Source organism: Natrix helvetica, assembly GCF_964273705.1.
Source record: "Natrix helvetica genome assembly, chromosome: 16".
Lineage (NCBI taxonomy): Eukaryota > Metazoa > Chordata > Lepidosauria > Squamata > Natricidae > Natrix > Natrix helvetica.
Window position 1 is genome coordinate 9,965,243 of NC_138563.1, and position 14,426 is coordinate 9,979,668.

At 47.1% G+C, this 14,426-nt stretch overlaps 1 protein-coding gene across 2 annotated transcripts; it reads right to left on the minus strand.

Moving 5' to 3' along the window:
• Positions 1-23: 23 nt before the first annotated feature.
• Positions 24-4,293, minus strand: TXNIP (thioredoxin interacting protein). Of its 2 annotated transcripts, none has more exons than XM_081968395.1 (7): positions 3,840-4,293; positions 2,593-2,665; positions 2,340-2,487; positions 1,891-1,993; positions 1,339-1,595; positions 619-775; positions 24-380 (listed from the first exon to the last, which is right to left on the minus strand). In XM_081968395.1, the coding sequence occupies exons 1-7, from the start codon at positions 4,087-4,089 to the stop codon at positions 139-141; spliced, it is 1,230 nt and encodes a 409-aa protein (XP_081824521.1). In that variant the 5' UTR covers positions 4,090-4,293; the 3' UTR covers positions 24-138. The 2 variants fall into 2 exon arrangements, with proteins under 2 accessions (XP_081824521.1, XP_081824522.1); XM_081968396.1 differs by lacking the exon at positions 24-380 and adding an exon at positions 408-469 and having other exon boundaries at positions 595-775.
• Between the last annotated feature and the right edge of the window lie 10,133 nt (positions 4,294-14,426).

Genomic DNA, 14,426 nt, shown 5'->3' on the forward strand with positions numbered 1-14,426 from the left:
CGGTCTCATTCTCGAGAGGGATTGGGGGGGGGGAGTGTTTCCATAAACTGATTGCCAGCATCACAATTCAACCCCAGACCGGCCTGGTTGGGGAGGGGGCTAGACCCCGCAGGCAAGGCAACCTGGAACAGACCCTGCTTACAACAAGACCCAACGGACTTGCTCTGCAAAACGTGGCTTGTGTAGTGCCCCCCCACCCTCCCCAATTCTCTTAAGAAGAAACCTCACCTCTGTGTAGGTTGGCGGTGGCATGAATTTGAACTCGGGAGCGTACATGAAGATGGGGCTGTCGAAGGAATTGTCCAGCTCGTCCAAGAGAGGCGTGGTGGGGCTTTCGATCCGATGGTCTTCGGGAATGATGTCCAGGTAGCATGGAGGGGCTACAAGGAGAGGGAGAGAGAAGGAAGGTCAAGCTCTGGAGGTCAAGGGGCAGTTGCAGACATTGCAAAAGGTGTTAATGTCCAGGCTGCTCTCGAGATACAAAGCCGGTGAAAAGGCTTGTATGATAGAGGTTCCTCAGAAGGCCCCTCAACACAGCCCACCTCAAGAGGTAGGCGTGGAGACCCCTTCTCCTTCCCCCCTTGAAGGGTTGACTCTCAAGACATCGAGGCCTCTCACCTTCTGGAGCATCGGGGAGGTTGAGGTCCACCCAACTCATCTCGGAGCTGATCTGGCTCGCCTGGCTGGAATTGCGACTGCCGAAGCTGGATTTGTTGCCGATGACCAGGGGCAACTCCAGGATGATCTTCTTGGAGCCGGGGACGCTGACGTAAATCTGTGGAAGGACGGAGGGACAACGGTGAGGAATTGCTTGGTGGAAGCGACCCCTGGTTGAGAGATTCTTAATTCTTAAAAGCTTAATCCCCACTTGCGGCCAGGATTGCTCAAGAACCTCCCTGGAAAAGGGGCTTAGGGTGGGGGCTGGATTTTAGGTTCTGGGGCCAAACCTTGGCTAAATCACACAGCTAGCTGAAGCTGGACCGTATCTTATTAGAGTCAATCAATTAATAAATTGAAAACTGGACTCCGAAGCTTCATTTAAACACTTGAAGAGGACTGTGATTAACTCCTAGTACTGATGTTAGCTAGTCGGGCAATGACATGCCTGCAAGAAAACCACAATGCTCAGAGAGCACCAGGGACCTCCTCCTCCTCCTCTTAGACCTGATGATGTTACCTAGTTGGGTCATGAAACGTCTTGCCAGGAAACCAGCAAGCTCAGAGAGCGCCAAGGACCTCGCGGATCAGCCCTGAGCTACAGAACATCCTCTCTTCTATTAACTAGATCTAACCCGACCTGCGTTGGGGTAAGGAAGAGTAGCAGGAGGTTGCCCTCACCTGCAGGAAATACTCCACGCGCAGGATGTTGCAGCCCAAAATGGAGGGCTTGATCTTCCGGACTCGGAGTGTCTTTCCCCGCCAGGACTCGGACATGCCGGAGGTGATGTGGTTGCCTCGGACGCAGGAGAGTTTCTGGGATAACATCTTGGTCTGCCCGTTGGCCAGGTAGGTGTGCTTGGCCACGATAGCCGCCTTGGGCACCACGATCCGAGAGCAGGTGTTCTCAAAGTCAGCATTGATGCAGATGTCATCACCTGGGGGAAGGCAGGAGGAGGAGGGGGGGGTTAGACCCTCAAGAGCACTTAACAGCCTTTGCACTTCAAGAGACTTTGTCACCCTATGAATCCCCTCAAATTAATTCAATGTTACCAGGGAGGTTTTCTTCTTACAAAAAACCAAAAACACCCAGACAAGAGATCAAAACCCCAGATCTGGACTTAAAAACAAACTCAGTGCTGTCTTTATCTGCTCCCCCTTCAATGGGTGAGCTAAACGTTTTACAGGTGGAGATAAAAAGGCAAGAGAAATTGCCATGCTCCAGAATCTCACCTTCGCAGAAGCCTTTGCGGTCGATCCTGGCGCTAACAGACACATGCCCGTCTGGGATGAACAAGCAAGAAACTTTCTTCTCCTTTTTGGCCGAGACAGGAGACTGCGGGAGAAATGCACAACAAAGTGAGATACTTGGATAACCAGCCCTGATCCACTCTGAACTACATCCAACTGGATTTTTTTTCCCCCTTGCAAATTCTTCCTTAGCTAACTTCCTTCAAGCCAGGCAGTTATAAACTAATGATCCAGAGAAACATTTCGCTTCTTGGACACAGATAATTAACTGCCGAAAGTCACTGCACAAGCCCAAAACTTCACCAAAGGTTTTGAGGGAAGACAAGAAAAACATCCAGGCATTTAAAGTTGCAATTCTAACCAATTTAACCCTGGGTGATTGATGGGCAGGAGGCAAGGAAGATGGAAGTAGATAAACAGCAGATAGTTACCATCAGATCTGGCGTGTTGACATCAATCTGATCCATGACTTCGAAGCGCTTCTTGACTTCTTGAGTTGGGAAAGAAGGGCGATCCAAGAAGACCTTCACCCAGTAATCCACACAGCCGTACTTGCCCTTAAAGGTGGTGCCCAGAGGCCTGGAAAGAAAACCCAAAGCAGGTTAGACAAAGGAGAACCAGGGCATAATCCATGACGGATGGATTTTACACTGATTTAAAGTCTTTACTGGATCTCTTACTTACCCTTGGGGCAGTTCAAATTCGAACTTGTATTGGTAGATGTTTCCCGGTCTCATCAAGACAGAACCGTCTTTATCTAAGAGAAATACAAGAAGCGAAGAAAGAAATCAGATTTCTGGATCCTTTTTTTCCAAGCTGAAAATTAAAACATTCAGAGCAGCCTTCCTCAAAGGATTTCAAGAGGTTCTTCCTTTTAAAAATGAGGACCTCCACCAGTGCTCTTTAAAAACTCAAAACAAGTTACAGAAATTGATTTACTTCTCTTTCCAGCTTTCATTCTTTGGCTGTGAACTCCAGCCAAATTTTGACAGCCAAAGCCTCTCTCTCAAGGGAACACCTGGAAGGCCGGGGGAATTCGCTTCCCATTAAAAAGAGATTGCCAAAATTGTCTCCTGCCAGGGACATCCTGTTACCACCCAGAATGTCTTTTTCTTGGGAAACATCCAACTCGGGCAAATTTTAAAAACTCCAGGATGTCCCTCTCTCGGAATAACACATTGGAAGGGACCTTGGAGGTCTTCTAGTCCAACCCCCTTGCTCAGGCAGAAGACCCTATGCCACTTCAAACAAATGAGTGTCCAATCTCTTCTTTTAAAAAACCGGCATTTTTAAACCTCTTTGCCCTTTCCTTGGTGACCTCTTTTTCTTGATTGCTTCCAATGTAATCAAAACTTATCTTAAAACCATCAGTTCCTCCTCCTTCACATCAAAGCGAGCAGAATCACACAATCACTTGCCTGCACTGGGTGGCTATAAATTGTATGTATATATATATAACCCATATATAAAAGTAAATATATAAATAAAACTAAAGATCCTAGAGAGACATCCTGGGATTTTTTTCGATGCAATCTTTAAAAAAAATGTTTTTCAAACTCGATTCCATCCCTTTTTAAAACTTAAAAGAGGGATTTGTGTTAGCAGAGGAAGTTTGCTATTTCTAGCCAATTCCATCAGCTTTTCCACCCCAGAGCAGGACATCTCAACCCCAGGCGCTCTTAAGAGGGGTGGACTACAACTCCCATAATTGGCTGGGAGATTTATGGGAGTTGTAGTCCACCCCTCTTAAGAGCGGCTGAGGTCGAGAGGCCCCGCTGCCCACTCCTCCTCCCCCTCCCCCCAGCCATGCCAAAGCGTGGAAAGCCCATCCTCTGCCACCGATAGGGGCGCTCCCCCTCTCCCAGGCGCATGGGACTTGGAGTCCCCTCCACCCAAAGCAGCCCAAAAAGCCCAGCTCCCCCTCTGCTCACCGGCGGGCTGGTCCTCCATCTGGAGCACCGTTTCGTGGCGCAGGTACTCCATCTCCTGCTTGCACTGCTGGGGACCCCGGATCCACAGCACGCGGGCCACCCCGCAGGCCAGGAAGCGCACGGCCGAGACGCGCGTGACTTCGGCCACCTCCACTTCCACGCGGCCCGTCACTTTCTCGCCGCTGGAGTAGACCCGGCTGTTCTCCTCGAAGTCCAGCCGCAGCGCCTTGACTCGCTTAAAGACCACCATGGTTGGTTATGTGTGTGAAATTGCAGAAAAGCAAATTAATTGCAAAAACGCAAAGAAATTGCAAAAAATGCAATGCCTCTCCGGATTCCCGAGGCTGCTTTTTGTTTTTTTTTTAAAGAATAGGAAGCCGGACGAGCGAGGAAGGATGTGACTTTTTGGGACGGACGCGCAGCAACCACCTCCGTCCTGCTCGGCTGCTCTCCAGGCTCTGTCTGGCTCCGTGACGACGCAGGCGGCGCTTTTATACCCGCTCCCGCCCTCCTCCCCCCGCCCCTCCGTTGTTGATCTCAGCGCGCGCCATGCGGCCGGCTCGTGGGCCCGCGTGCTGCGCTCGTGAACAGCGCTCCCATTGGCTCCCTCGCCGTGTTTACCATCCCGGCGGCCAATCGGAAGCCAGCCGGCGGCGCGTGGACACCGTGTGGGGAAAGCCCTAGCCGGCCGTGCTGATGAACAGAAGGAGCCGGGAAGCACCCGAGTACTGAGGGACGGCTCAGGGAACCAATCCCAATCCGGCAAAAGGAAAGAACGCTGCGTTCTCCGCCAATCGGGCGCGGCGTCTGGGGTGGGGCTGTTCTAATTGCAGAAACTTCTGCTTTCTGCCTTTGCTTACAAGTTTCAATTTCAAACTTGAATATAAAATTATATTTATATTGTAGCTATATTCCCCCCCCTCTCCTATCACTAATAACAGGTCAGCATACTTGATAAAGGGACTCTAAACTTCTCTGGGGAACTTCCACGCCACAAATTCTAGATTAAGGTTAATGAGGACCAGTAATTTTGGGGAAAATAAATGGCATGGATTTGCTATTTTCTTAGCATGTTTTGACTTTTTAAATATATTTTTTGCAACAGCCTTGGTGCTGAAAAAGATCCTGAGGGAGGTGCATGACGTTTTCTCAACCGCTTTCCCAATGTGGGGCAAGGGTGACCCATTAAAATGACATAAAAATGAATGCCAGGGCTTGAAATGAGCACCCAAACATTTAGCAAAACAAAACAAAAGGTTATTTTTACATCATGTAAAGTCAAATTTACTGGTCTTTGTTGACAGCCTTTATTTACAGATCCAAACCTGTCCATCCAAGCCTTTGTGGAGCAAAGAATGCTGTGCGATCTTTTTTTTTTTTAAATTTACACATTTAAATTTATTTTTTTTAAAATTTCACACTTAAAAAACCATGAAAGATAAAAGGCACATACAAGGGAATAAAACAGTGAAGTCCAATTAGTAAAATACAAGTCAAGTAAACAAGAAGTCCTCTTAAAAACTAGCCAATATTCCTAGATCAGAGCTCCCTAAGGAGAATTTTTATTTTTAAAAGGTCAAAATGTGACTGAAATGCGATGAAATACATTGAAAAACATGATATATTTTCTAGATTGTTTCCTTAGTTCTGTTCTCTACTTTTAGTGGCAGCCTATTGCTGACTTTTTTTTTAACCTAAAAATGAAAAGAATGAATTTGTGATTTATGGCATTCATGTTTAGACAGGATAAATTACAGACAGAAGAATAATACCATGTAACTTTAGAGAGGTTAAAACTATATTTGGACTTATGACTGCTGTAAATATAGAAAAACCGTTTCTTTATATCTTTTTTCTGTTTCTCTTCAGCATTTTTTCCTTTCCAGCTTTCTTTCTTTCTTTCTTTCTTTCTTTCTTTCTTTCTTTCTTTCTTTCTTTCTTTCTTTCTTTCTTTCTTTCTTTCTTTCTCTCCCTTTCCTTTCTCTCTCCTCCCTCTCTTTTCTTTCTTTTTTCTCCTTCCTTTTTTCTTTCTTTCCTCTTTCTCACTCTCTCTCTCTTTCTTTCTCTTTGCCTTTCTGTGAGTTGTTTTATCTTGTTTTGAAGACTTCATAAAATTATGAAATTATTACGTATCAAAAAATAGTTTTCATCAGCTCCCCAACCTAGGAAACCAAAAAGAAACACAACCTCAGCTGAGAATGGCTGGTTGCATTTTAGAAATGGCTGTATAAATAACAGGAAGCTTCTAAGACAGAGACCCTTTAATTTTTCATGCCTGCTTTCTCCTCTTTCGCTTATGCCTTTGTTTCACTTCCCTGCAAATTGAGTCCCCCACACACACACATTGCATTGAAATGGCATTTGGGGCAGGAGTCTGCATGATTCTTTGGGGAAGTCCACAAGTCCTTAAAGTGGCCAAGTTTGGAGAACCCTGCTTATTAATCAACTTTAATAAACTTAAATGTTATCCTCCCCCCCCCCATTTCATCTGGAACGGCCTTAAACTGATTTTAGGGGACTCACCCCCCCACCACCCTTAAAGGACCCTTAAGCAAGCCATGCATTCTGCAGATACCTGAGAAGGTTTCAGGGCTGGTAGCCAAACTTGCAATCCGAAACAGATTCCTGGCATAGCAGCTGCCTCAAGAGTTTTTTTGGCCAGAGGACATTTAACCTTTGGCACCCTGAACTTAATGCGGCCACCGATCTTGCCCAAATACCAGAGTGTGTATGTGTCTTCTATTCAGGAATGCTTAGAAACCCACAGTGGACGTCAAGAGGGCATCTTCTAGAGAACATCGGTGTCCAGATTTTTACAGTGGGGAGTTTTGTGGGACTGGAAGACCTCCAAGGTCCCTTCCTGCTCTTATTATTCTATTCTGCTTTATAATCTACTCTCTGTTCTGTTCTAGCCTATAATCTCTTCTGCTCTAAACATGTAGTCTCCACTTACAACTGTCCATTTAGTGACTGAAGTTCCAACAGCCCTGAAAAAAAAATGACTGGACAAGAAGCAACGGATTGAAACTGACCGAGGAGAGAAGCAACCTAGAAATAAGGAGGAATTTCCTGATAGTGAGGACAATTAATCCGTGGAATGGCTTCCCTCCAGAAGCTGTGAATGCTCCAACACTGGAAATGTCTAAGAAGAAAGTGGAGAACTATTTGACCGGGACGATATAGGATCTTCTGCCAGAGCCAGGGGATGGACTAGAAGATCTCCAAGGTCCTTTCCAGTGTTATCATTCTATGAAACAGAATAGCTGACTGTTCACCCCTTAGACGTTCGTGGGGGTGGCAAAGCTAAGCGAGAAAACACACCTCCTTCATGACTCACAACACTCACACACCACGCTAATGGGATGAGAGCAGTTGAGGCTGATGGTATCATTTTGCTCCTGATGTGATCGGAAATGCCTACAAAGCATCGAAGCAGGAACCAAACAAACTTATCACAGTTTAGCCAAACATAGAAACCTCAAGTAATGTATTGCTTAGTTAGATTAGGAGTCTGTTTTTTAAGTTTACTCAAAGCATATCGCAGGAGGCCTCTATTTTTATCCCATGGCATGGATAATAAATCTTCAGTCTGGATTAGATCTCAATCGACTTGAACAATGGGCTCTATGCAACAACCTGAATTTCAAAGAGAAGAGAAGCCAAGCTTGACATTTAGGCAGGAAAAATCGAAGGGACAAGAACAGACTAGGTGAGACCTGGCTGAAAAACAGGAACTGTGAGAGGGACCTTGGAGTCTTAGTGGATAAGGACTTAAATATGGGCCAGCCACGTGCGGCAGCAGCCATAAAAGCGAATACAATCCTGGGTTGTATAAACAGGCATGGAATCAAGATCACGTGAAATATTAGTACTTCTTTATAAAACCCTAATAAGCCACACCTGGAATGCTGCATCCAGTTGACCACACTAGAAAAAAGAGGTTGAGACTTTGGAAAAAGTGCAGAGAAGAGCAACTAAGACAATCAAAGGAGACTAAAACATAAGAAGAACACAGGCAGGATTTGGGCATGGCTAGTCTAAGGAAAAAAAGAATTGGGGGACGACACGATGGTATTCCAGTATTTGAGGGGCTGCCACAAAGAAGAGGGGTTCAATTTATTCTCGAAAGCTCCAGAAAGCAAGAAACAATGGATGGAAACTGATCAAAGAGAGAAGCGACCTGGAATTAAGGAGAAACTTCCTAACGTTAAGGACAATTAACGTTGCCTTCAGAATTTGTGGGTGCTCCATCACTGTATATATATATTTAAGAAGAGACTAGACAGTCACTTATCTGAAATGGCATAGGTTCTCCTGCTTGAGCAGGGGGCTGGACTAGAAGACCTCCAAGGTCCCTTCCAGCTCTATTCTAAGATTCTAAAACTAGCATCTCTTGTTAATGCAATTATAGGTAGTTTGTTTGTTTTTGTTTGTTTTTGTTTTTATTGGATTTATATGCTGCCCTTCTCCCCAAGTCCTCGGCCTATGACCACAATTGAGCCCAAAATTTCTGTTACTAAGCAAGACAGGTAAGTCAGTGTTGCTCCATTTTGCAACTTTTCTTATCACCGTTGTTAAACGAATCACTGCAGTTTTCAAATTAGTTAACGGCTGTGAAGTGAATCGCACTTCCCCTGTTGCTTCTTAGAAGATCGTAAATGGAGATTGCATGGCCCGGGGACTCTGCAACCGTCATAAATATGAGTCGGTTGCCAAGTGTCTGAATTTGGATCCCATGATCGGGGGGAATGCAGCTATGATCGTAAGTGTGGGAAAGGGTCCTAAATCACTTTATTTCCACTGCCGTTGTAACTTTGAATGGTCACTAAACGAATGGATGTAAGTGGTGGACTACTTGAACTCCAATTCCACTAATGGCTGCAGGGACTGGGTTCGAATTTCATTTTCGAGACCTAGCAGGATAGAAAAGCAGGGATGTCCAACAGTGGTGGAATCGAATTTCCCTCCCACTGGTTCTGTGGGCGTGGCTTGGTGGTGATGGTGGTGAGGTCATGTGACTGGGTGGGCGTGGCCAACTTTTTTTCACTTTCGCCTATTTTTTTTTTAAGCTTTTTAAAGCATTTTTTTCCCTGCCTATTCAGCCGAACCGGCAGGGAAATAATGCTTTAAAAAGCGGGGGAAAAGCTTCCGACAATATCACGGCTGAGCCGCGCGATCCTCACGACCTTTTTTTTTTTTTCCTACCAGTTTGCAGAACCAAGGCAAACAATAATGCTCTTTCCCCTGTGCTAACAGACAGCCTTCTGACAGAGGTGGCATTCATCAGGTTCTGACCAGTCCTGGAGAACCGGTAGCGGAAATTTTGAGTAGTTCGGAGAACTGGTAAATACCACCTCTGGCTGGCCATGCCCCATCTATGCCTCCCGAGTCCCAACTGATCGGCTGGGTCTTGCACAGGAGAACAGAGCTGGAAAGCAGGTTAGTGGGATGGGAAGGGAATGGGGATTTTGCAATATCCTTCCCCTGCCACGCCCACCAAGCCATGCCACACCCACGGAATCGGTAGTAAAAAAGATGCGCTTCTGACTGGTGTCAGAGGAATGAGCTAAGGCAGGGGTGTCCAAACTTGGCAACTTTAAGACTTGTGGACTTCAACTCCCAGAATTCCCCAGCCAGCAGAGCTGGGAGTTGAAGTCCACAAGTCTTAAAGTTGCCAAGTTTGGACACCCCTGAGCTAAGGTGACCTCTATTATTGTTCTTCAACTTTGGACACTTTGAGAGTTACAAAGAAGAGAGGGGGTCGAATTATTCTCAAATCTTTATAAATAAAAATGTAATGTTTGCTTGTTCAAAATCTTCTTCACCGATTGCTTTGAAATGTTGACACAACGTTGCCTTCGACTATGCACATGTTTTTATATCTGTTTTTATATCTGTATATTATATAGATGTCCCACCTGTGACAGCTAAAAACATGCTTTTTTGAAAACCAGCGCCATCTGCTGGACTTAAAAGCAACACACGCTGTACTAAATATTTCACAGTTCCATTTCAATGTTTCCGATGGCATTGTTGTATGGATTTTTCATAGATTTCCATTCATTTTCATTTTGATTTCATTATTTCGTGTGACATTGTGTCGGAATTCAGCTGTGTCGTTTACCATAGCGTTCATTTCGTGAGTATAGTATAGTTCATTTCGTGAGTATAGTATATTCGGAACAGTTCGGCCTCTCTCCAGCTTCGTCCCGACGGTCCCTTTATACGTGTGGCTGGGCTGCGGCCGCACCCTTTCCCCTTTCCACCCCTCCTCTGACGAGCTTCGGCCATTTCTGCCAAGGGGAGCATTTCTGCCAAGGGGAGCCGAAGCCCTTCGGCCTCCCCCTCCCCTCTCTCCCCTCCCCTCCCACCACACCTTTGCTCTCTGCAGCGGGGCGGTGCCTGCGCCATCCCTCGGCCGCCTCCCCCCGCCCTTAAGCTGGCCTCCCCCTGCCCAGCCCAGTGGAGCTCCAGAGGAGGCGGAGCGTCTCTTCAGCCCGGCTGGCCGCTCGTGCTCTCCACTCCGCCTCACAGCGAGCCAGCTACGGCCTCACCAAGGTGGCACTGACGGGGTGGCGGTGTCAGCCTGAGGCGCAGCGAGGCTGGGGCGGCCGCTAGGTGCGCTGGGAGGCATGGCTGCAGTGGCGTCGGCGTCTCTGGATGGGGCCACGGCCGGTGGGGGCTGCCTCGCGTCCATGTCGCCAGTAGTGGCTCAATCCTCCTCCTCCTGCTCCTCAGGGGATGCTCTCACCACCGCCACTGAGGGAAGCCAGGTTGGGGGCGGTGGCCGCCTCATCCTCCTCTCCTCCTCAGCCCGGCCGGGCCGGCACCTGAGGGAGGCATCGTCGCTGTCGGTGGCCGTGGCGGACCTTCCTCCCGCCAGCCCCAATGCAGCAGCAGCCGCAGCAGCAGCCTGACTCAGTGGCAGAGGCGCGGGAGAGGAAGAAGATGGTGCAATGCAGGCCCTCAGTGGGCCGGCAGCAGCAGCAGCAGTGATGCCGGCTTGGAGGACTTCCCGCCCGGCTTGCTGGCCCAGGCAATGCCACCTCCCCTGGCCTCTGCCGCTGCCTCCGTCTCGATCTCCTCCTGCCCTCCTGGGCACCTCTGCCGCAGAGCCTGGCGCTGCTCTCGCAGGGAGGAGGAAGAAGAAGAGCAGCTTCCAGATCACCAGTGTGACCCCGGCGCAGATCTCGGCCAGCCTCAACTCCAACAACAGCATCACCAAAGACACGGAGAGCTACGACGACCTGGACGAGTCACACACCGAGGACTTCTCCTCCTCCAAGATCCTGGACGTCTTGCTCTCCCAGGCCACCGACTTGGGGGAGCCTGAGCGCAGCTCCTCTGAGGAGACGCTCAACAACTTTCACGAGGCTGACAGCCCCGGTGCCGTCTCCCCCAACCAGCCTCGCCCGGCCCAGCATCCCTGGGGCCTGACCAACGGCAGCGCTCATCCACTTCCCCACTACGCCCACGGGGGACACCCCCAGCCTCCCTCCTACGCTGGGGTTCCCCCGCCCATGTCCAGAGGGGCCCCATCCAGCCCGTCGTTCCAGAGGCTGCCCGTCGCGGGGAGCTTGGAGGGCGCCAGGCTGGGTCTTGCAGGAGCGTCCTCCGTGGCGGCTCTTGCAGGGGCTACCGTGGCTCACTTCCATGCGGGGGCTGCCTCTGCCGGGGGAGCCGTGGCCGGTGCAGTGAGTGGCAGGGCCCGCCAGGTGGGCAAGACCCTCACGAATCTTGCCGCTGCTGGCAACCACCCTGGGAATGTTTCTTTCTTCACATGCCGTTGATAAATGTGCCCGGTCCAACATCTTTCCAGCAATTGAAAATTGTTTTTCACATGGACAATTATATGTTGTGTGTTCTAGAGTCGGCAAACCAGACATTCTCTGTATCTGCACAGACAATGGAACAACAACAAAATATTGTATACCCACAAGCATTGTGAAATTAAGCATATTAGAAACTTGCGCTTTCTCTTTTCTTTCTTTTCCGTTTAACCAGACTGGGCCACAGCAACGCGTGGCAGGGTACAGCTAGTAATAAATAAATTATAAACAAAGCACCTGAAGGCAGCATAAGAAGCAATGGATGGAAACTAACCAAGGAGAGAAGTAACCTGGAATTAAGGAGAAACTTCCTGACAATGAGGACAATTAACCAGTGGGACAGAAGTTGCCTCCAGAAGTGGTGAATGCTCCAACACTGGAAGTTTCTAAGAAGAGACTAGACACCATTCACTTGTCTGAAATGGTATAGATTCTTGAGCAGGGGGCTGGACTAGAAGACCTCCATGGTCCCTTCCAGCTCATTCTATTTCTAAGATGGGTGGGTTTCAACTCCCAGAGTTCCCTCGATTGGCCGGGAAATTCTGGGAGTTGAACGCCAAGCCATTTGGAAGTTGACAAGGTTGAAAAACAATAATGTAGGTATTTAAATCATTGATATGATGCCTTATCTCACAAAATTGACAAGAGCTGTACGTCTAAAGTCCTTCTTAATTGTTTTTGGTTTCAGTTTCACTTTTGCCTTTTAGAAAATGCTCTTCGTCGTCTTTATTTATTTATTTATTTTATTTATTTCTTAGATTTTTTAGACCGCCCCTCTCCCAAAAAGGGACTCGGGGCGGTGTACAGTCAATACAATAAAACCAGTCATAAAATTAAATACATTTAAGCTACATTTAAGATACATTTGGAGGGGAGATAGGCTGTACTAAGAAATAAATAATTCTAATCCTAAAAACATCACAATTAAAACCCCAAACCCTAAAATAAAATAAATCCCTGGGAGGTAAAACTAAGAAAGTGCTTTGCACGATCCACCCTTTGATCATCTCATCAAAGTTCACCTTTCTGCTTCTTGGCCTTGGACCCTTTGTGGGTACCATTCAACTCCCAGAATTCCCCTCTGTTCCCAGAATTCCCAGCCAGAGTAGGGAAATCTGGGGATTGGAGACCAGAATCTGTGCCATGGTAAGTCAGAGTAAATCCGTTCTCTGCCCGCAAACTCAAAATCCCCTCTCTATGCCCATTGACAACGCACAACAATCAGTCACACAGAATTAAGAGTGTTTTATTTTCTCTCTAAATCCTGTAGTTGCTGAGACATAGGATGACACACTAAGGACTAAGCAAATAATCTTTAGTATTTGAATGACGAATCCTTTCTGTGGGATATGACCCTAGTTTTATGGATAAATACTGCCCCCTTGTGGCGATCATTGGTACTTCACCCTGGCATTCTGATCTCTTTTTTTTTTAAACAAAGTTTTATTGGTTTTTTTAAGATTTACAGGGAAAAAGGTAGTGGAAAAGGTATACAAATTTTGGCAGTTGTGAGGTGCGGTAGGTGCCCCCTCCCTCCATACTCATAATATACATCTAAACAAAAATCATTAATACATAGTAGTATATAGTCAGCATATTAATTCAATTGGTAATTTCGATCAGTTTATGTCAAAAAGATTTTCTTGTTCATTTTTGTGATCTGAGCTTTCTTTGTATTGCCCCATCTCCCCCTGCCGACAGAGCTCCGGCCCCTCCCGTGTCCTGCGTGTCTGTTGTAGGATCATCTGTTTTTTCTAGGTGTGCTTTGTTTTTTTCCATAAAGGCCTGAGCCTCTATGGGTGTATTAATTCTAACTCTTGTCTCCTCCCAGAATATTAACATACCTTCAGGCATCAACCATCTGAACCACACCCCCTTCTGGTATAATTTATTCGCTAATTGTGAATAACTTTTTCTTTTTTCCCTCACTTTCTTGGGGATCTGCTTCAGAATGGTTATCTCCCTATCTTGGTATGTCAAGGCTTGCCCCCTTTGTGCACTCAGAATTTCATCTCTTGTACTTTTTCTAAGAAATTTAATGTGTACCTCCCTGGGTACGTTGTGTGTTCTAGCATAGGCTGAATTCACTCTATAAACCAGGTCTATCTCCCACCCCATCTGTTGCTTTTCTTTCAATTCAATTTCAATTTATTTGTGCTTCTAGACCGCCCCCTCTCCCAGAAGGGACTCGGGGCGGTGTACAGTCCATAGAGAATATCACAAAAATACAATAAAAAATTAAATATGTACAGTTTGGAGGAGGTTAAAATGCAATTAAAAGAACTGTACAAAGCTAAATAAATATAATTTTTTTAAAATCCCTAAAACAGACACAACAGATTAAAAAAACCCTAAGATAACCAGATAATAATACATTTGCCAGGAGGGACAGTTGTAATTATGCCAGGCCTGCTAATCGGAACAGGTGAGTCTTCAATTTTTGCCGGAAGGAGCGGAGGTCAGAAGTGGTTCTAATGTCGGGGGGGAGGTCATTCCAGAGGGTTGGGCCCATCACAGAGAAGGCCCTACTCCTTGGTGTCGCCCGTTGGCATTGCCTAGTGGACGGCACCAGGAGAAGTCCCTCCCTGTGTGAGCGAATTGGCCGCAGGGATGTATGTGGGAGGATGCGATCCCGCAAGTAACTAGGTCCCGTGCCATGGAGCGCTTTAAAGATGGTAATCAGCACCTTGAAACGCACCCGAAAAACCACAGGTAGCCAGTGCAGCTCGCGCAGGAGAGGTGTTACGTGGGAGTACCT